Raw genomic sequence first — 22,660 nt, forward strand, 5'->3', positions numbered from 1 at the left:
TTAACTTGCCTTTTACTTTTGTGCAGGGAATTCGCTATGAGGTTGCAATTAAAGTCACCTGAAATAACCAGTTGGCAATGTTGATGACTTTTCTGCAAAGATTTTATTAAATTTGTTAAAGTTGCGTATTTTTCATTCTGCTTTTTTCTTTCGGGATGGATATAAACGTTGATTACTAATAGTTGCCTCTTATTTTCATCAAACGAATGTTTGCCGTTTAGTTTGGTCACTTGGACCCAATTAGTCCCCGTGTCCAGTTCCTCGGTTGACCAGTCCAGATTTTGTTTTACATAGGTTGAAAGGCCCCCTCTTGGGTGCCCGAAGCTCGAAAATTTTTCCGCCAAAATGTGGAATTCTATAAATCCAGGAATTGAGTTTGGAGACAGATTCCACGTTTCCTGGAGCAGGATTATATCGTGATGAATAAGAAACGCTGATGTTTCGTGGTCCTGCCCCATGTCTTTAAACCCATGAACGTTCCATGAGCAGAACGTTACGTAAGCTGGTCGCACTTCTTCCGTTTTGGGGGCCCGCCTCCATTTGCCCGCAGCACTTTTCTCTTCTACATTAGGTATACTTGTTATTTAATGTTTTTGAGACCCAGGACCAATCCATATTCTCCTGAGAACTTCCCTCTGTTTTTCCAGGACTTCCCTTTTTGTTCAACCTGTTCTCTTTGAAAGGGATGGGGGGCGAATTAGAGCGTGATCACAGATTAATTTAGGGTTTATCTGCCTCTTACCCTAACCAGGATTGTGGTTTCTGCTTGACCAGGGCTCATACCCTAGTCAAACAGTACCCAATTTCTAACACCTAGGATCTCCAAAGTGGCAAGCATTGCTTTTGGCAGATTCAGGGACTGAGGAAAATTCTACCTCACATTGTCTCTGATCAACAAATTACAGTTAAAATTTCTCTTGCATAACCTCACCCTAATTACTGCAATTTCGAGACACTCCCATTCTAAAACACCTTCACTGACTACTTATGAGGAAAAGAGTTAACACTTGGCAATTGTTCATCACATAATTCACTCTTCTTCTTCTTACCCATTCTTGACAGAGAAATTCCAGTAATATCTCTATGTGTACATCTGACCAAGTGTCTTTGGTAAGGCAGAAGTCGGGGTTGGACATGGGCATACAGAGTCCCACATAATATTTCACCTACTGAAATCAGTGTACAAATGTAATTAACAAGGTTTGTCTCTCTATAAATATTGTTCCTCCTAGCAATTTTTTACCTTAGTTGCACAATAACATGTGGGAAAATTACATGATTTATACAAAATTACAACCAAAAATGTCATGTGTGATTATGTTAATTTATTATTGTAAAATAGGTCCTTCACCTTTTAAGTGAGGATGATGATAAGGGCATGACATCGCTTCCTGTGACATCATCGTGAATGTTAAATGACTATTATTCACCCATTATTTTTCTTAAGGCTTGTACCCTGGTTGTTGGATGCCCAGAGGACTAAAACTGTTTTTTTTTTGTGACAGGAAATGATTGGTGCTGCAGCAAAAGAATAGAACAAGCTTCCATTAAAACTGCCTGCGCTCCCGTCTTTATTTCTGTCTGAAAAAATCTCAGGACTTTACCTTTTAATCAGTAAAATTCCATATTATTTTTACCACCTTACTCTCCATAATTCCTGTCCTTTTGTTTCAACAGCACTAAGAGGTCTTGGTGTGCGTTGCGCACTTACTTACACATAGCATAACGTAGAGTTGGCTCTCAATCCTTTGATTCTGGGCAAATCACTTAATCTCCATGTGCCTAAAAGTGAATGTGTCCTTGTGTAACTGGTACTCAAGTAAAGCGCTCAAGGTCTTGAGGTCGAGTTTGCACTATATAATATTAAATAAGCATTGGCGATGCCAATCGGTCTGGCTTCAAAGGAATGTTGTGTGGTAGTGTGAAGCATTCCAAGTAAATAGCATGGGAAATAGCTTGGGAATAGATATGCATTTGTGTTTGAAGCAAAGAACTGTAGAATAATATTTGGTGTAGATGAAAAGGTCAGGTGACAGGTGCACTGTCAAGTCAGACCTAAAAGTCAACATAAATGATCTAGTTATCTAAGACACGTTAATTGTATTCCAGTGTCATGTGTGTGCCCCCGAAAGTTCAAGTATAGGCAACTGTCGAAATAAACAAGATGATCACAGCTGCTGAGGGCAAGCACTTTTTTTGTGGAAGCACACAACTTCTGTCCAATCAAAACATGTACTTCTGGCTCCCAACATGTGTGCAGAGCCAAAACCCTTTCTAGTGAACCTCACATAAAACGTACACACAAGTAGTTCTGACAATGCCTCCCAGTCATGTCCTGCAACACTGTCCCAAGCGATTCCAGTAGCAGGGTCCTCAAACGGCCAGTGATTAATTTGAGCTTGTGATTTCCGGTGATCAGCATCGCACTTTATTGTCATCACAAGGGTGACCAACCATCCATAATTTGGACCTCACGTCCGTTGTCCTTGAGGATCTCTTTTACGGATGCCTTTGGTCCGTAATTTTAGACATTGCAGGGAACAGCACTGTTCCCTGCATGAAGCCTCAGCACCCTAATAGGGCCGCCTCGCTCTCTTCCTGGGAACACAAGAGCAGCCCCACCCCACCCATTGTCATTCTGTCTGCGGCTGATTGCCACATGCAGAATGACAATGGGCCAGTTTTGAGTGATACTGCATGCTGTGGCCTCCTCCTGGTCTAGGGCAGCACATTCTGTCAGAAGGAAGAAATGTGCTAAAACGCTAGCGCTGCTACCTGAGAATCCAGTTCATTCAAAGAAACTGGGGAAACAAGGTAAAAAGAAGGGGCTAGAGTTATTTCAGTCTCATTATTTTAAAAAAGTGCATTTTCAATAATATATTCAACGAAGCCATGGTTGCTGCATTTTTTATTATTTTATGCAACTAACAACCTTTGACAAAGCCAATAGCTCTGGCTTGTTGTAGGTGTAACGTTGCTTGTGTTATATATCTGGATACAATGACAGAAGAAACAAAATACCAGTCGGGCGGTACAATATACTAACCACATATTTTTAGCTTCAGTGTTTTAAGCCACGCCCTTAATTACATCAAACACCCCCTTTGGAGAGACCTCCCCCTTTTTTCATCCCACTTGAAGCCTCGGAAACAAAACCGTGTCACAGTCACCTCATGGCATGGCACTGTGCATCATGCATGACTCATGACTTCCACTTTTTCAGATTGCCTATGTGCAGGGGCATAGTGAACCCTACCCTCACACCACCCCTTACTTTAGGTACTACAGCGAGGGTCAAATTCTTGATGGGTCTCCGCTGTCTGCAACTCTACAGGCAAATGCTCAGCTGATAATGTGAAAAGGTGGGTGAGTAAATAAGTGAAGGAATGTGTGAATGGCTGGATGAATTAGTGAAAGGGTGAATGGATGAATGAACGGGTGAATGGATGGATAATGAGCGAAAGGATATATGGATGAGTGAGTGGATGGATGATGAGAGAAAAGTTAAATAGATGGATGGAAGGGTGGAAGGGTAGATGGAAGTGCAAAAGGGTGGATGGATCAGTGAAAGGATGGATGAATGAAAGGTGGATGATGCAAGTGGATGAGTGGATGGATGAGTGAAAGGGTGGATGAGTGATAGGGTCAATGGTAGGATTCATGAATGGATGAGTAGAAGGATGGGTGGATGGATGGATGGAAGGAAGGATGGCTAAGTGAAAGGGTCAATGGAGAGAGAAAGGGAGGATGGATGGATGGATGACTGAAAAGATGAATGGGTGGAAGGGTGAGTGGCTGGATGTATGTATGAACAAGTGAAAGGATGGCTGGATGGGTGAAAGGGTAAATGGCTGGATGGATGAGTGTACGGATGATATGGTGATATTGTGAAAGGGTGGATGGATGGATGAGTGAAAGTGTGTATGGAGGGATAGTTCAGTGAAATGATGGATGGAAGGATACATGATGGATTGGTTTGTAAATGGATGAATATGTTTGGATATAGCTGGGATTACTTATATACTATTGCGCAACTTCCTCTGATGTGTCTGTAAAACGTACCTTTTATCCTGAAGTTTTGTCCTGAATTTTGACCTCCTGTCGTGAATTATTGTCCTGAATTTTGACCCTTTGCCCTGAATCTTTACACTCACCATCCTGAATTTGCACCCATGCCAGTTGGTCACCCTAGTTATCACCAGGACTTGTGTCGGTCTGCCACAAGGTGGCGCTCTCCGGCTAATTAAAGCTGACTACAACAACGGTCAATTATTAATTCACTCAATGTATATTAAAAATGACTAGCACTGCTCACACCCAGCTCTGCCAACGCACCTTATTCACAGATCTGCAACACACACCCCAGCTGCAGTCCCAAGGCTCTCACAAGCGGTTCTGCCAATTAACCTCCATCTCCTTAATCCATGTGTTGCAGTACCGCCAAGTACGTTTTGTACTACTCTGGCTCAGGACAAAAGGGCACAGTAAATGGCATAGCGCAAGATGATAGGCCCCTCTTTCAGAATGTGATGAGAAACCTCTCTGCCCCGCAGGGGGTGCAGGGGTCCGTGTTACGCCCCTGAACACAGAAACAATGAGGCAGATTTATGAAGGGCTTGCGCCACGTTTACGCCGCCGTTGCGTGACGCAACGGCACGGAAACGTGGCGCATCCCTGTGCCCTATTTACAATGTGACGCATCTAGGAGATGCGTCACGTTGTACAGCACTGCGCCATGAGGAGGCGTTCCTGCGCAGGGGGGGCGTTCCTGCGCAGGAACGCCTCCTGAAAGTGGCTGAGTGAAATCTATGAGATTTCACTCAGTCACTTTCAGGGCAATGCTGCGTCAAAACCCTGCGCCTGCTTGAAGCAGGCGTAAGGCTTGAGGCAGCATTGAAAGAATAGGCCCCCCAGAGCATTTTTGGAGCTGCGTCGCGCTTGCGACGCAACTCCAGTAATGCGCCACATTTCCGGCACAGATGCGCCACGCATCTGTGCCGTTTTTGCCCCATGGTGCGCCGCATCATAAATGCGGGGCACCATGGGTGGCGTAGCTGTGGCGCACTGTGGCGCATGTTAAATGGCGCATCCCTCCGGATGCGCCAGTTAACATAAATCTGCCCCAATATTGCTAGACTTGGGAAATTGCGCCTGTGCCATTCCAATGACTGCGTCGACCATAGCTAGGTATATCTCACTAAATCGTTATTATGTTCTATATCTTTATAATCTTGTACAATATTACATTTGTAGCGCATGACTGTGATGCCATACTCGCGGATCATTTAATCCCCATTCCTCTGCCCCCTGGCCGGCAGATGCAAATGTTTCAAGAATTATGCTTGATTTGTTTGTGGTTCGCGCAAGAATTAAACCGATCGACGTGGACTGAAGAACGCACCCCTCCTTTAATTTATACAGCGTTTCCATGTTTCTGGAGTAGTAATCCTCAACAAGTGCCCAGAAACTGTCAGCGTTACACATAGCACTATACCAGCGGCCCAAATACAAGTTAACAGCAGTTTTAGAATGCAAGTTATGAAGCGCTATTTAGATGCTAAATGCAGTACAGTTGTGGCGATGCAAAGAATATCGAACTTACAGTGGTCACCGCCAGTGCCTGGACGCCCAGGGACAGGCCGAGGAGCACACAGAGCAGCTGCAGCGCTTTCATGGCGAAGTCCGTTCCTCTGTGGCGAGGAAAGGGGCTGCTCTTTTCGGACACGAAACGCAGGTTTAATATTTAACCCCTCTTAAAATACTACCGAGGCGCTTCTTTGGAAAATCAGCAGCCCTGGAATGTGTAAAGAGCCTGAGCCCAAACACCGCCCCCAGGAGCCTGGTTTTACGGGAATCCGCAGAATTGCAAAAGAGATAAGGCCAGTGCTTTAAATGGGCCTGTACTCACCGGTACTGAGTACCGGCACTTCTAAATTTTCTACCTGTCAGTACCGGCACTTTTCTGTAGGCAGGGAAGAGTACCGGTACCCCGATTGATGGCTCGGCACGCTCGAGTTTGTGAGCGCTCGAGTGTGCCGCTCACAATTGCACTGAGCCTCCTCTGAAGTAGACTTTTGAAGGGACGCTACTAAAGTCCAGAGGCGCCCCTTTGAATTTCCCCACACTGCAGGGGTTTGAGCGTGCTTGGATCACGCTGTGATTAACAGTGCAGGGTCTAGGCAGACCCTGCACTGTTAATTAGGCGTTGAACGACCATTCGGGTGCAAGTGCTTTAACTCCTTCCCCTCCTCCATCCCACCCTTGCATGGCATGGCCTGGGCTAGGGCTGTGGTCAGTAATCCAGTCCTATTTAGGTTATTGCACTGGCCTTACTAAAGCGAGCGGCAGTGCAGCACAATCCCACACCTTTCCCAAAGCCGGTAGGAGCTGCTTCCCTTTGTGTACCCCTCCAGCGCTAATAGCTGCATTTACATCACAGGGAGGGGATCCATGGGTGTGAAGGTAGCCCTGCCCAGGGAGCAATGAATGGGAGGGAAGGCTGCCTCACCCCAGGAACAAGCTCCTGTGACAACTGGCAGGGGGTCTAGTTGGGGGAAAAACTATATGAGCAGTGGGTCAGGTTTGGGGAAAAACGAGGTTAGCATAGAAGGAAGGTGGAGGGGGAATGCAGAAAAGTAAGGTGGCTGGCAAAGTTAGGGTCGACACTTTTTCAGATTAAAAATACCAGATTCTGAAAATCGGGGCTTACAAATGGCATTTTTACACATGTGTGTAAAATTGAAACTCTGCTGTATTTCTTGTTAAAGTATATATTTATATACAAGGAAATGTTAACATATCATCCTGTTTGGCTTTCATTTTGTGTAATGAGTTAACCTGTTTTGTTTACTTAAACACATTTCCCGTGTTTTAATATGCGCTGTAACTGGTATAGAAGTCATTATGTACATCATGTCTTGCCCTTAGCCCCGCCCCTAGCCCCGCCCACTTGCCACACCGCTAGCTAGTTTTAATGAGTACCTGCACTTATTTTTTCCCATTTAAAGCACTGGATAAGGCAGACGCCACTCAGCAGACTCCGCCCCCGGCAGCGGGCTAATCCGGCCAGGGAGGTGATGCACCGCGGGATTGTTCTCTTATAATATATAACCCCTCACACAATGGCTCTGTTCATGAAGCAGTAGTCAATGGAAAGTCCACTTCACGCCACTTCCGCTTGCGCCTTCTCTGATTTAAATATTCATAGAATTAGTTCGATAACGCAGCAGCTCGTTTACCTGTCAGCATTGTATGTAGCATTTGTATATGTATTACTATGTTGGGCACTTGGCCACACGGATAGCAAGCTACAAGGTGTAGGTAAAGGAAACATAAAGAATTCTGGATATATAACTCGGTGAGGCTGAGCTCAGAATTCGCTGGGAAGGGCCCGTGGTTAGCATTACCAAACGTTCAAAACAAGTATCGTCACAATGTTGGAAATCATACATAGGATAGCGTGTGTAGCACTTCGACTTGTTCCTCGTTCTGTTTTGGGTTAAAAACACATACACGTTAAATGACATCTAATTGTATACCTCATAGATCTGTAACACATTCCTTGAAGCTGTCACAATATTAAGGACCCATTCTATTGCGGATTTATATGTCTAGAGTGCTACACAAATTGGTCGTGCCTTTATTTATTAAAGGTTCAGTATGAATGCATCTTACTTCCGTGATATTCCCCCATGGAAGTCCTCCTCGTCATAGTAATAACGTGTGACGCTGTCCTGCCTTAAGTCAGACTCTCTTCATCGAGTTTTTTTAAAATATATATAATCCCTCCTCTCCACTCCCTCTTCCTGCTCTTGTTTCTGTCTCAGAGGGACACCTGCTTCAGCTCTGAACAGAGAAACATTGGAGGTGTTCATTTTCAGGAGTTTTTGAAGCATATTAGGGAGATGGTGGGATTCCCGCCCAAAGAGGTGCCGCAAGATTCCATAAATGATATAGGTTTGAGTTTTTAATTATCGCACTAGCATGCCTCTCTTAGGTACGATCCACCTGTAATGACATTATAATGTATCTTTCATCGTCTGTACAATTTTGATAAGATGTATACAATGTCTATTACATTTTCAATGTAATGTGTGAACAATTGTATGAGGATAAATCAACAAACAGCAAACAATAAATAAAGCATATGCTAAAGTGGATCGTCTTGTGCTTTCTGTGCCGCATATGTACCTGTCCAAGTGAATGTGTTGAGCTGTTGATTTGAATAGACAGGCTGCCAGGGGAAGCCATTTCTAATTAGAGTTGCTGAACTGCTCCAGGAACCTTTATCCTATAAGTAGGGGGTCCCAAATGTTGTGATATAGGGTTGTGATGAAACCAGATCCTAAGTTTCCGCCGACGGTCCAATCTACTTTTCAATGCTCTCACGAAATAATTCTTCCCATTTTCTAGTCTTTAGATAACATTCTTTTTCCCCTGGATTTCCGAAGAGTATTTGAAGCAGACAAAACCATTTCGAATCTCTCAATCTCTCTTTGCAGCCTGTAGAGGTAAACATGCATTTACAATGCAATGGTTTTGCCTTTGTTAAAGTTTGAGCTATTGGCATTGCTTTTGACAATATATATATATTTTTTTAACATAAATAAATGGCTTTGTCATTTACAATGCCACTAGCTTTATCTCTCGCAAATGACATACACAAACATCCACAGAGAGCCCCCCAACACACACTCAGAGGTCTCCCCACACACACACCCACACAGAGCCCCCCACACACACAACCACACAGAGCCCCCACACACACAGCCACACAAACCCCCCCCACACACCCACAGAGCCTCCCTACACACTGCGAGCCCCCCCACACACTGCAAGCCCCCCACACACTGTGAGCCCCCCCACACACTGCGAGCCCCCCCCCACACACTGCGAGCCCCCCCACACACTGCGAGCCCCCCCCACACACTGCGAGCCCCCCCACACACTGCAAGCCCCCCCACACACTGCAAGCCCCCCACTCACTGCAAGCCCTCCCACACACTGCAAGCCCCCACACACACTGCGAGCCCCCCACACACTGCGAGCCCCCCAACACACTGCAAGCCCCCAACACACTGCAAGCCCCCACACACACTGCGAGCCCCCCCACACACTGCGAGCCCCCCAACACACTGCAAGCCCCCACACACACTGAAAGCCCCCACACACACTGCAAGCCCGAGCCCAAGCGTAGTTACAGGCAAATAGAAGGGGGTCACATAAATGAAAAGGACGAGAGTTCGTAATGATATGTGTATTAAGCACACAAACGCACTGGAGAATGAATAAAGGCAGTTACGCAGGTGACACTGGAGAGTGGTAGGAGAAGGTAATATAGTGTCATATAGTGACATGTAAGAAGCTCAAGTAGTGCATGGTCTAAAAACAGTCTCTGGGAGAGACCTTAGTCGAGTCTACATAGAAAGAGGATATTAATATCGTGTGTCAATAACACAAGAAGAACCCCACAAAGGTATACAAGTCAAAGAGGAGGGCGGGGGGGAGGAAATCATGGAAGAACCGCTAGTCGGAAGGAATGTAAAATGATGCACGTTTCACCTGCTGCGCTCTGTGGATGTCCAGGTGCTCTTCGGAAGACTAAAGAAAAGAAAAAAAGTACGGGGTGATTATCAGAGGACGAGAGTGCGAGCGGGGGGATGACTGACAGTGGCAGGGGGTCTTACCGTGGTGGCGACTACTGGATACAAAGTCGGCCACGTGGTAAAAAGTACAGTAAACGACCTGGGCACCCCGTGCCAAAGGTGGGAGTACTGTACTGGACGGGTGCGTCCAGAACTATTCGAGGCGACCAGGGAGGGAAAATAAGAATGAGGTCAGAGAGAGATAATAAGGGGCTACTACGGTCAGCATCGGGTGGACGGGATGGCTCTCACCTGAGTCAGAAGGTCAGAAGACGCATCCGGCCCGCGCGTCCATGTAGCGAGTTCCGGGTAATGGAAGTGTCCCGATGCCCCTCCCTTCTCTGCGGCCGCACTCACCGGTACTTGGACGCTGTAGCTCTTCCTCACCCGGTCTCGCTTCTTTGGGCCGGGTGCTCTCACGGGCGGTGGCGGGGCTCCTCTTCCACCATGGAGCCCTGCCGGTGGGTGCAGCTGCTTCTCCTTGTCCGCGCTGGGGGGGCGGGACTTCGCTGCAGCTCTTCCTCACCCGGTCCCGCTTCTTGGGGCCGGGTGCTCTCACGGGCGGCGGCGGGGCTCCTCTTCCACCATGGAGCCCTGCCGGTGGGTGCAGCTGCTTCTCCTTGTCCGCGCTGGGGGGGCGTGACTTCCGGGTCGCCCCCTCAGCTTCCGGGTCGTCGTGGGCAGCGCAGCGGCCCGTCTCAGCTACTGCAGGCGGGGAGTGAATTCACCGAGGCGTGGGCTCCCTCGAGGTGAAAATAAACAATAACGGCAAGGTCCCTGGGCGCCTGCCAGGGGACAATTTAATTACAAAAAAGCGAGGTGAGCACTCGCTAGGGCAGAAAAGCGCTATGAAGCGCTCGGGGTGGTTTTCACGAAACTCCCGGCCCCGAGCAGGAAGGCGGGTGCCGGCTCAATGCCGGACCAGATTCGGGGGCCTTCCCAAGGGCTTTTGGCTGACGTAGCGTGACGTCGCCAAAAGCGAAAAATTCTCGGGAACGCCCCCGAATCTGGTCCGGGATTGACGGACAGAGCCGTCTCCCAATGGCTAGCCTCCATTTATGGAGCTAACCAATGGGAGAGTGGGGCGGGTCTCTGTTCCACACTCTATCTCATAAGGTTTTTTAGCGCATGCGCACTTCGTGCGCATCGCTAGGCAAAACCTAAAAAGCTGCTAACACCAATACCAGTAGATGTGTCAGGCCTAACCTTCTGTAACATAACACGTGTATTTGTAAAGCGCACGTTCACCACTACGGCATCTTGGCGCTGAATAACAGATGTTTGCTGTTACTCAACTCTATGCTACTCATTTTATCAACCTCAGATGGATGAAAGGCTGAGTGGACCCGCCGGGATTTGACCCTGTGACCATGAGATCAAACACAGGCCCCTGCAGTGGACGCATTAATCCACTGAGTCACAAGACCCAAAGGGTCTGTAAGAGTATGTCATGGGAATATCTACCTGGGTTGTGGCTACTTTTTGGGCTGAGACAGGAGGGATTTGCCTCCAGGAGATATGTAGAATGTCTACATGGGCCAATTCCAATTATTTTCTGTCACATTAGAAATGTAATTTGTTCTCATGAGATACTGTCAATTTTGGTAAATCAGTGGTGACAAGGACACAATTAATTATTGTAAATGGTTCAGATGTTCTTTTCTTGCAGTTGGGTACATCATCACAAGTTATTACTACAACGAGGAGGAGTAATGAACTAGTTACTTACCATTAATCTTCTTTATAGTTAGGAAAGTCCTCAACAATAACAGAAAATATACATTACTCATGTATGTAAAGTAATGAACGAATTACTTACCAGTAATTTTAATTACCCTTAGGAAAGTCCTCCTCATCATAGTAGGATCGCACTCTCCCTCCCTTCCTCTGACACTATTATGTGTGCTTGGCAACACCAGGAAGTGGGTGTGGTGGGGAGGGATTATATTTAAAAAAACTTGGCAAAGTGATTCTTGTTTGAGGCAAGACGGCCTCAAACGTTATTACTATGATGACGAGGACTTTCCTAAGGGTAATTAAAATTACTGGTAAGTAATTCGTTCATTACTCTACATACATGAGTAATGTATATTTTCTGTTATTGTTGACTTCTGTGGAACCCCACTGAATAACTACAGCAAGTCAGGGATCCCAGCTGAAACAATTCTATGATGGGACTCTCAGAAACAATACAAAACATACAGAAACAAGCATACATCAAGCAACTATACAAGTTACAAAATATACTATTTAATTCACAAAAACAAGGAAACAGTATGCCAGGCTGTAACATACCACTTGGTCTGTTTTGCTCTTAATACATGCTTTCTTTTTGGTGCGTGTATATTGTCCATACTAGTTTCTGGTACTTGAGCTGCTTCCACAATTCAAGATAAGGATACAAACTTAACTTGTTGCCTTTAATTTCAAATTTCTGCATTTACAGCACTTTAAAAAAAACATTTTAGAATTAGTTTTTTAACTTATATATACTTTATTAATCAACTTTAATGAATTCCTTCCTTTTCTAAAGAGTCACAGGCCTCCTGAGTAGGCATTGCGGACCCACAGGGATCTGCGGAACACAGGGTAAATAACGCTAGTGTATAGTATGCAGTTTCTCCAAGTCTTGACACAATCTATACAATAAAGATTCTCAGGGAATCCCATGCCAGGCTTCTGTAACTTCAATGAATAGTAATACCAGAATCACAAAAGGCAGCCTACAGTACTTGGTGCTCCAAACAAGATAGCTAAAAAACAAAGAAAGCCTTGGAACACCTCTTATTTGCTCTAACAGTTTGTTTTTAAAAATACAAATTTAGGATAAACAAGGAGCTCTTCCCTACAAATATTCTTAACCACTCCTCTGCCAAGATCCCTTTTTTATATACAAATAACTGATGTCATGTTCCCATCCTAAAATCTTTTAATTGGGGTGCAGCGTATTTTAGGCTTCACCCTTACCTGTCACAGAAGTGCAGTTACATATATGCACCTGACATTATATTTACTATGTGCCTTAATAATATTAAATTGTGCAACACATTTAATGCATTACTGACATGTATTCACTGTAGAACTTAGAGAGTTAGAACTGTGTGCACTAATGTTCAACTTAAACATGAATCATGTATTTTTTTCATGTTTTACATTTACTCTTCAAGTTATATTTGCTTAGGTAAACATGTATTTATGGTTTATAGTCTATTGGAAGTTACACATGGACATGCATAACCATGAAAATTCAATGCAGTGCACACTAAGGGCCTCATTTATGAAAAGTGTTGCATTCCTGCGGTAAAACAGCGATGCAACACTTTTCAGTGCGCCCTCCATGCAACACCATGAATGTACAGTGTTTACTGTACGGTGTTCCATGTCGTAAGGACTGACAGATATGGCAGGAATCCTGGCGTATATGTCAGCGCAAAAATGGCGCATCGCTGGAGTTTGTCTGGAAACAGACGCAACTCCAACAATGTGTCATTTCACATGGGTCAAGGCCCATGCCAAAAGGCCTGCGTCACTCCTTACACCTGATTCAAGCTGGAGTAAGGATTTGATGCAGTGAGGCCGCAGAAGTGTCGCAGTGAATTCTCATAGATTTCACTGCAACACTTCTACTAGCCTTTTCTGCGCAGGAACACCGACCCTGCATACATTATACCTGAATCAGGTATAATGTAGCGCAGGGGTTTAGAAAGTGACACATATGCCTAGATGCATCACTTTTTAAATATGGCAGTGTGGCGCATGTTTTATGCTGTTGCTGAGTCAAAAAAAGAGAGGCAACGGCGGTGTAAGGGCCTCATAAATAAGGCCCTAAATGCTTAGTCAATGTTAGAGTGACTATAGGTCTTGCTTTTCAAAATGCATTTTACTTAGTTAGAGTGTTCTTTGTTTTGCAGGTGCATTCTCAAGATTTTATTCGCGAGAGAAAGGAGTATCGTTGTTTGTATTAGTTTCTTGATAGTAAGTCCTGAGAAGAAGAAGCTTGGAAAGAACGTGTTGACCTAGTGAGAAGATGAAGCCTCCTATTGATTGTGTATCTGAAACGGAGGGATGTTCAAGGTTGCAGTAACTGTCAAAGTTCTGTGGGATGGGAAAGTCATGTAACGTTGCAAACAGTGGCGGCCCCCCATTAGGGTGGAGGAGCATCACCCTCCTTCTGCCAGAGCAGCAAAGGTGAAAAAAAAGGTAATAAAAAGGATTGTCATTTTGTTTTTCAATGCTCCCAGCCCGAGCAGTTTGAGGGTGGGCTTTTGCTGCTGACTGGCAGCAGGGGAGTGGTGCTGACTCTAGTTTATAGTGCTCATGTTACTTTGAATGACTGTCTTGTGATTTCCAGCCTGACATGCGCACATTAAACCTCTCTACCTAGCTGTCTCAGACATCTGGGTGGAGAGCAGGCAGAGGCCTCCAGTGCCTGCTGGAGCCTCAAGGCAGCCCTCTCCAGCCAATCCTGGTGCTGCTCTCATGCTGCTCATCTGCAGCATGAGAGCAGCATCAGTATTTGGCGAAGGGAGTTGACTGAGGCTCCATTAGGAGCTGTTGCTCTGATGGCATTCAAGCAGATGGAAGAAAACTCGGAGGATAGCATGGGTAAGTCCATTTTTAATTATCTTTTTACCCCACTGACAGGCACTGTGAGAAACTCACATTGCCTTGAGTCTCAACTCCAGAACTCTCATTCATGGCTTTGGCATTTGAATCTAAAGCAATGTGATTTATTGCTATGCCTACCACTGGGTTTGGCACTCTGCCCCCTCAACGCCCCTCCACTGTAGAGGGTCACTGCCCACCACTGGTTACAAATGTACATCGTGAGGATGGAATTGATTGGTTCCTGGTGGGGTAGGAAGACATACGATTGTTGTTGAAGTGTCTGTTTGTTTTAATTACTATACTCACCGTTAGAAGTTAGAGCAGATTCCCTTTGATTCGAAGGGGTACAGACCTGTCTTCTTCCTTTATTCTTATGACGAAGACTCCGTCTCTAAAATCCTCTCTACCTTAAACCCGAATAATCACTTTAATGACCCCCTACCATCCAACTGCCTCGCTGCTGCCACCCAATCCATTGTTCCTAGCTGGACTGCAATAATCAATGCCCCTCTCCAACAGGGATCGATTCCTGATTCTCTGAAAGCCGGCCAAGTCCTCCCCATTTTAAAAAACCATCGCTGGATCCAGCCTCCCCTGACAACTTCAGACCTATCTCCAATATCCCTCTGTTAGCCAAAGTGTTAGAGAAGTGTGTTCAACAGCAACTAAGTCAACACATCAACAACTTCCACCTACTCGATGACTTCCAATCTGGATTCAGACTGAGGCACAGCACTGAAACTACAATGCTCCACATCGTAGACGACGCCCTCCAAACCCTAGACCAAGGCAAAACCTGCCTTCTAATCCTTCTTGATCTAGCCTCGACCTTCGACACGATCAACCATGAAAAACTACTCGAACACCTCAAACTCAGGATGGGTCTGTATGGCTCTGTTTTAGAATGGTTCAGGTCCTTCCTCCACAACCAATCACAGAGATTCCTAATTAATGGCAACCCATTAGCTCCCTCCCCGGTTGTGGTTGGAGTCCCTCAAGGATCAACCCTGTCCCCACCCTCTTTAATCTCTACTTAGAGCTGCTTACCGTAGTATTTCGCACCACTAACATCTCCTACCATATGTACACGGACAAAACCCAGATATACATTAAAATTTAATTGCTCGAGGAGATCCTCTCCTTGAATGAGGCCCTGAAACTGACCGTCAAATGGCTCGCCTCTAACCAACTCAAACTCAACGCAAAGAAAACCACATTTCTCCTAATCTCTCCTACAAAAGCCAACCCAAAGATTCAGATGTGGATCTAGGCCATCACAGCCTTAAACTGCCCACCGACCATTGTGGACTTGGCCAAATCTGTGGGAATAATCCTCGACTGCAACCTAAACATGTGGGACCACATTAACTCGATGGCTAAATCAGCCAAGCTCCACCTGAGCTACCTAAGGAAGCTGAAACCCTTTATTGATGCTCCCGACCTAAAAATGGCAGCCCAAGCACTAGTCATCTCTAGACTGGAATATGGCTGTTCCACCCTCTCGGATTTACCCAAGGTCTCCCTGAGACCTTTAAAAGCCTGCCTCAACGCGGCCGCCAGACTACTTACCGGCACTAGGAAATTTACCCACATCTCTCTCCATCTGAAAGCTTTGAACTGGCTCCCCTTAGAGGCCAGAATACAGCTGAAACTGGCATGCATTACGCGCAAGGCTCTATACTCAAACTCCCAAGCCTATCTTTCACAGAAACTAGTGTTTTTTGGAGGAAGCAGGAACTCCCGATCCGCCAGAGACCTCTTGCTCCAACCTGCCCATTTTCGGGATAAAAACAAACTACAATCTGGCTTTCTCCGGAGTCGCACCAAGAATTTGGAACTCTCTCCCACCCGCCATCAGAAGAATACCTTCTCTGGCACGCTTCAAAAAAGAGGCCAAAACTTTCCTCATGGGCAAATTCCTCGCCAAATCTCTGCCTTCAACCACCACAGAGAGCCTGACTAATCTAAGACTATTGCCTTTTCCTCAGATCACCAACTCACTCCACCAAGAAACTGTGGGTGGGTTTTTATACTGATTAACTGTAACTGTAACCATACACACGTGTCCCTCTATTACCCCATGTGTTCAGCACCCCTGCCCCTCTTCGATCCTTTTGTATACTTCTGTATTTCTAAGCATTTTTGTTCACTCCTGTAAATTTATTTTGTAAACCTTGTAAAGTGCTCTGATACCCTCACAGGTCAAGTTTGCGCTCTATAAAACACTAAAATAAATAAATTCTTGCAAGTGTAAAGCTTTGTGCTAAACACTTATTCTGATTCTGAAAAGACCTCTACTGGACTCTTTACCATGCTGACACCTTCCCGTATTTCCGAATGTCCTTAAAAAAAACAGTCTAGAAACCATACTTATTCTATTAGAACATTGATTAGATGACTTTAGAAGGTATTTATGTTTATGAGGAAAAATCAGAGTTTCTTTATGAAATGCCTATTTTTATGTCTTGTTCTCTGTATAGTTGTGGATGAAATTATTTCATACCTTATCCTTCTGAAACTGTACCTACTGTTAGATTTCAGTTTGTCAACTGTAATTCTGTATCTTTTTAATATTCTCTTGATACTTGTGTATATTAATTTACAATAAATCACTTAACTTCAACTATTGATTCCTGGTCCTTATTGTGTTGCCCCGCCCCCCTGTAATATTGGATCCTGTCTGGCGTCCGTGCGAGAGGCTGGCGTGGCATCCTCGTGTTTTTGACCTGCAGTTCCTCAACTGAGCCTGGGTCCGAGCGTCTATACAAAACGGAATGCTCCTTCCCTGCTCGGCGATGGATTTCTTTTTCCTGTTTGAGACTCGGTAGTGCTTGATTGTTCTGAAGCGCTACGCTCTCTCAGGCATCGACCGGAGAGGGAGGGGAGAGAGGCCACGGTGGTAGCGGCTAGATGCATGAACGCTGCTCATCCTTTTTTTTATGTAATTGTGGAAAAATCAGAAAAGAGACTGGCATCTCCTGGATTTTGTCGGTGACGGCCCTGTGTGAGGGCTTTGGAGGTGTCCGTTTTGATTTGCAAAAAGCCCCTGGAAACGAAACCATTAAAAACGTTGTGGAGAGGCAGCATGAGGGGAGCTGAACCTCGAGAAAAGGTACGGACGGGACTGTGACTTTGTGGGAAGCTTGTGCTAAAGTAAATATTGAGACATTGCACCAGCGCACCTGGTAATACTGATGGGCTTGTGGATATTCTGCCTCTGTCTTTACCTCTGCCTTGATTGTACCGTCATGCACTGCTTGCATGCAAGTGTCCGAGGGGGCAGCACTCAGTACTTTAAAGCTGGAAGAGAAATCTCATGAAGTACAAATATTACTTGTGAAGCGGAGATTTGCTGCCACTGCCACTGCCATTGGGGAGCTGACCCACCCGCATACCACCAGTTGAGGTGGAAAACTGAGCTCCTTGCTCCGAGCGGCAGTGGCTCCAGGGGGGCCACCGGGCTCTGGGGGACTGCAACTCCTGGCATACCCGATTGCCGCGCACACGATCTGCGTCATCCAAAAGTGCCCGGAGGCGTCTAAATAACCGTCATGCCTTCCGCAACGTAGGACGTGTGCGGGCGTGCCCGGGCGGGCCCGTTCCGCGCCCGTCCGCGACAGGAAGAGGCTGGGCAGGGCCATTCCCCTTGGTTTTCCACAGAACACATTCCACAAAAAGGGCTGCTACTGGAGGATACTCATGGACTGCTTCCCAAATAGCAAGGAATTATATTCCCCTTGGGCGCATGGAACCTAGCCACGGGGCTTCATTTTCTGCTTGCAATTGTTGCCAGTGAGTTATAGAGGGGCAAGGAGAGGCGGTTATCACCAGGATACTTACTCGCGTTTAACAAGCTTAGGCTATTATTGTTTGTGTTTGGTTGTGTTTTCGGGACTGTTTTGGACTCTGGTTTGCTTTAGATAGTAGAACTGTACTATTTAGTAACCAGGTTAAGGTGTGATCCCTCTAACAAGCTGCTGCTAGACTAAAATCATGGGGAAAAACACCTGTATCCTTAAGAAAAATGTATCTAGGGGCCAGCCAGTTGTAGCAACACCTCCTCCAGTGACCTCAATTGATAAAATGCTGCAAAGGGCCCTGGGTGTTGTTACCTCAGAAATACAACGGACGAAAGGCGGCTTTCCATCACCCCGGAGCTCTGTTGCCCCACCTTAGACCCTCCCATTGAACTTAATTCACCTGGCACACCGCCACTGCCTGTAGTTGATATATTGCCAACCTTACTACACGTAGATCCTGGTTCTAATGTAATATCATCGATTAATAAGGGCATGACTACACGCAAAAAGGGGAAGTATAAATGAGCAGCTGGGAAGGCAACCTCAAATAAGATGGCAAGGATGAGGTGCGATCAGGGAGAAGAAGTTTGCAGTGCCCGGGATCCTGGATCAGAGTCCTCTACTAGTATGGCTTCTGCACCTAAATACCCGGACTGGGCCCAGTCTCTGATTGCTGACCTCCTGATCCAACTGGGTGATCTAATTAAACAAGAGGTTGCCCCGCTAACTGACCAACTGAGAGTGTTGACGGATATGGTAGCAACGAGGCAGATACACCCCACTTCCCCTGGTAAAAGCAATGATCAAAGGGGGGAGGTCCTATCTAACGGATCCAGTATATGTTCTGGGAGGTCCACGAATAACCCATCAAGCACTAGTAGGCTACATTCTAGCAATAGGCAAGCCCCTACCCAAGGTGCTGATAACATCGTACAACCCCTGCCTACACAATCTGAGTATGCCAGCACAGTAACAGTTCACAGACATCAGTCCCAGGTGTGATAAGAAGCAGCCATCTACAGGTCTCTACCCCTTCCAACCATGTAGTGGCAGGGGAGAAATAGGATGTAGGTAACATAGAAACAAGGGGTAAGGGTGATGTTGTATTGCCAACCATAGATCTCCCCCCACAATCACTACCTTATGTAGTAGTTCTAACTGGGGTGCCACCTCTAAAGGCTTCTCAGAAGGAGTCGCAGCTGGATCTCAGGAATAAAAGCCTGTTCTGGCTGGCAACACATAGGCACTATCCTTATGAGAGGGCAGGGGATATTCTGATGGTGAGAAGGGTAGAATGGGTGGGACCCAACAGGAAAAAAAACAGGGGTGACTGTGATTATCAACTTTAAAACACCCCAGATGGTAAGCTCCCTACTGAATCAAAGAAGTTCACCTAATGGGCCCGATACAGGAATGAGAATGTTCCCCCTTGATTATTTTTATTATAATCATGCGGACCAGGAGCGACCAAGGACGCCCCTAGGTGATAACAGCCAGAGCTTGGAGGGACATCAGCTGACCCGTAACTACTACCCTAATAGGTTGCTGTCTTATAATCTACCAGTCAGCAATCGATACTGCCCTTTAGAAGAAGTAGATTGACTAATAACTACAGAAGCCATGTGTTGTGGCAAGAGCGTTAAGGACAGACAGGAAGGGAATGTGATGGAAAACTCGGGGAACCAACAGGGGTCATCCATGATTGCAGAGAAATCGGAACTGGATACACCTGTTGTGACCACGTCTGGGGAGGGGGAAGAGGCATTTTCACCTCCTTATTCCCATTAACCATCCCCACCATTCCCGCTATGGAAGTCTCAAATCCTCTTAATCCTCAAATAACCTCTGAGACTGCTCTTAGCCTGCCTGAAGAGACACCAAGGGAACATGGGGACCTTAAGATCCTATCATGGAACCTGACTGGCATTAAGTCTAAGTTATCTTCTCCTGAATGGGGTGGGTTTGTTGATCAGTTTGATGTCTGCCTGTTTCAGGAGACAGGGGCAAGAGAGGATTGTGGAAGGGTGGGTTTTGCTACCTATAACATACCTGCCAGTTCAGGGGGGAGGGGAAGGCCGTTGGGGGGACTGTATATATGGGTAGCTTCCCATGTGGGTTGTCATCCCACCACCCTGAATACCCACTCACAAGATATTCAATCAGTACTGCTCACTTTTCCAACCAAACTGAAACTAGCAAATATTAACATCTACTCCCGCCCTGTATCACTCGCTCAGGAATCAAAAACCTTGGAGGAATTAAATCTTTTTATCCCAAGGGTGCCACCTAATCTGGGTTTGATAGTGGGTGGTGATTTAAATTGCCATTCGAACCTCTTCTAGGCTCACACAATACTATTATCGGTGAGGAGGATCTACAGTGGGGTATACCTGACACCCAAATGTATCGAGTAAAATCCTGGTCACCTCTGGCTTTACAAATTAATTCTATTGCTGCAACACACTCCCTGAGGGCCTGCAATGGCCGTACCCCATCGGATAGGCAAAGCAGGCCGGCATTTAATAGAACGAGTCAGGCCTCCCAAATAGATTAAATTATGGTTGAGTGCAGTTCTTGGCATCGGGTGAAGGACTTTGAGGTGATCCCACGTATGGATAGTGACCATAATGCTTTGTCACTAACCTTCGGGGTCCCAGATTCAGGTATATCCCCTTCCAGTGAGATTCAGACTGGTGACAGATTAATTATGACCAATGACAGGAGAAGGATAAAATGGAGTGCAATAAAAGAGTCCCCAGAGAAACTGCTAGAGCTTTATGGAATGGTCATCCCAATATTGCATAAAATACGTATGCTTAGGGTTGATGGGACTAACCCAGCCTATTTACATTCAGTTTCAACACTTCATAATCAGCTCATAGTTAATTTCGCCGATATTTTAAACCCTGTTAGTCTTCCAAGGAAAACTAAAGATTCACCACATTTGTGGTATAATGATGAATGACGTAAGGCCAAGACAGCATTGTTGGAGGCCATTAAAGGGGAAGAAAAGCTACTGATAAAAAACAGACGGGCCCATTATAAAGAAGTTGTCTCTAGCGCAAAACTGACCTGGGAAGAAAACAAATGGCTAAATATTAAATCTGCCCTACTGACTCGGGACATGAAAGCATTCTGGCTAATAATAAGAACGGGATGTAAGGAGGGTACTCTCACTAGTGAACCCAACTTGCCTGCCGAAGTGTGGACGGAGCATTTTTCAGGGCTGTATGCAATTGACCCAGAACAGGTCCCCCAATTAGACTCTAGGGGTATGCTTTGCCCAGAATATGCATGCACAGAAGTCCATCTGATGCCACTGAGTAGTCAGGCAAATGTTGTTTACGAAGAAATAACGCTACAAGAGGTTACCTCAGCAATAGAAAGATTACCAGCCGGAAAAGCACCTGGGTTAGACAAACTCCCCAGGGACATGTTCCGGGATGAACCGTTAATCTGGGGCCCCTATTTTTTTAGTATTATTTAATGCCATTATGAATGGCATGCCCATTCCTGATACCTGGGCCGGGGCCGAGATTGTTCCAATCTTCAAAAAGGGTTCCCCGTTTTTCCCAGAAAACTACAGACCGAGCAGTTTGATCGATGTCACACAAAAACTGTTTGCTAGGGTAATACTTGACCGAATCCTGGGCTGGTTGGAAGAAAATGATATTATCAGCCCATACCAGGCAGGATTCAGGAAAAACACTTCCACACTCGACCAAGTGTTTAGATTTCAAATCATCACATGGAAGACAGTATCAATGGAGGGTGGCAGCCTCTATTTGATATTCGTGGACCTGAAAACTGCTTTTGATCTCGTCCCTAGACCCAAATTGTGTTTTTTTAAGAGATATGTGGATCCCTTCCTATCTCCTTGACATCTTGAAGTTGCACGCTGACACCTATGCTAAAGTTAGATGTGGAAGGGAAGGAGAATTGACCAGTAGACTCTCAGTCAGCAGAGGTGTAAGGCAGGGCTGTGTGCTTGCACAGTCCCTGTTTTGTCTCTTTGTCAATGCATTGATCCCGTTCTTGGCCGAGGTAGTAAACAACGATGGCCCGAAGTTAGCTAACACCAAGGGGGCAGCATTGATGTTTGCTGACGATACCCTCCTCCTATCAAAGACACCAATGGGTATCCAGAGGCTACTGGATAGTTTCGCCTCATTCTGTAACACTAGGGGGTTTGGCGATCAATACTACCAGAACCAAATTTATGATCGTCAACCCTCCCAAGACAACTCGCCCCAACCCACAATTGAAGGGCACCCGTTTAGAAAGGGTGACTGTGTTTAAATATCTTGGTGTCACCCTTTAAGAAGATATGCAGTGGGCACCCCAAATAGCTAAAGCCAAGCTTAAGCTTTCCCAGATTGCTGGGAGTATAACCAAACTAGTCAGGGAATCACCTTTTAAACCCATTGGTCCCGCGCTTGAAATGTACAGGGCTCAAGCGGGTGGTGCAACTTTGTATGGGGCAGAATTATAGGGGCATTCCTCGCCTTCTACCTTAGTTGCAGTTGAGAATATATTTTTAAGACAAATAATGGGTTTCCCGGCAAGCTCCCGGCTAATCCCTTTACGATTAGACATGGGTATTTCGCC

The 22,660-nt window shown here is 45.9% G+C and overlaps 1 protein-coding gene across 3 annotated transcripts in view; it reads right to left on the reverse strand.

Annotated features, from left to right (window-relative positions):
* Positions 1 to 5,694, reverse strand: part of CFI (complement factor I) — a 238,082-nt gene extending 232,388 nt beyond the window's left edge. For all 3 annotated transcript variants that reach the window (XM_086962096.1, XM_086962095.1, XM_086962094.1), the window contains exon 1: positions 5,603 to 5,694. In XM_086962096.1, coding sequence (XP_086818222.1) covers positions 5,603 to 5,674 — 72 coding nt within the window. In that variant the 5' untranslated portion in view covers positions 5,675 to 5,694. The remainder of the gene's footprint in view (positions 1 to 5,602) is intronic.
* Positions 5,695 to 22,660: the final 16,966 nt, after the last annotated feature.

This window comes from Lissotriton vulgaris, chromosome 3_1, assembly GCF_964263255.1.
Source record: "Lissotriton vulgaris chromosome 3_1, aLisVul1.2, whole genome shotgun sequence".
Classification (NCBI taxonomy): Eukaryota; Metazoa; Chordata; class Amphibia; order Caudata; family Salamandridae; genus Lissotriton; species Lissotriton vulgaris.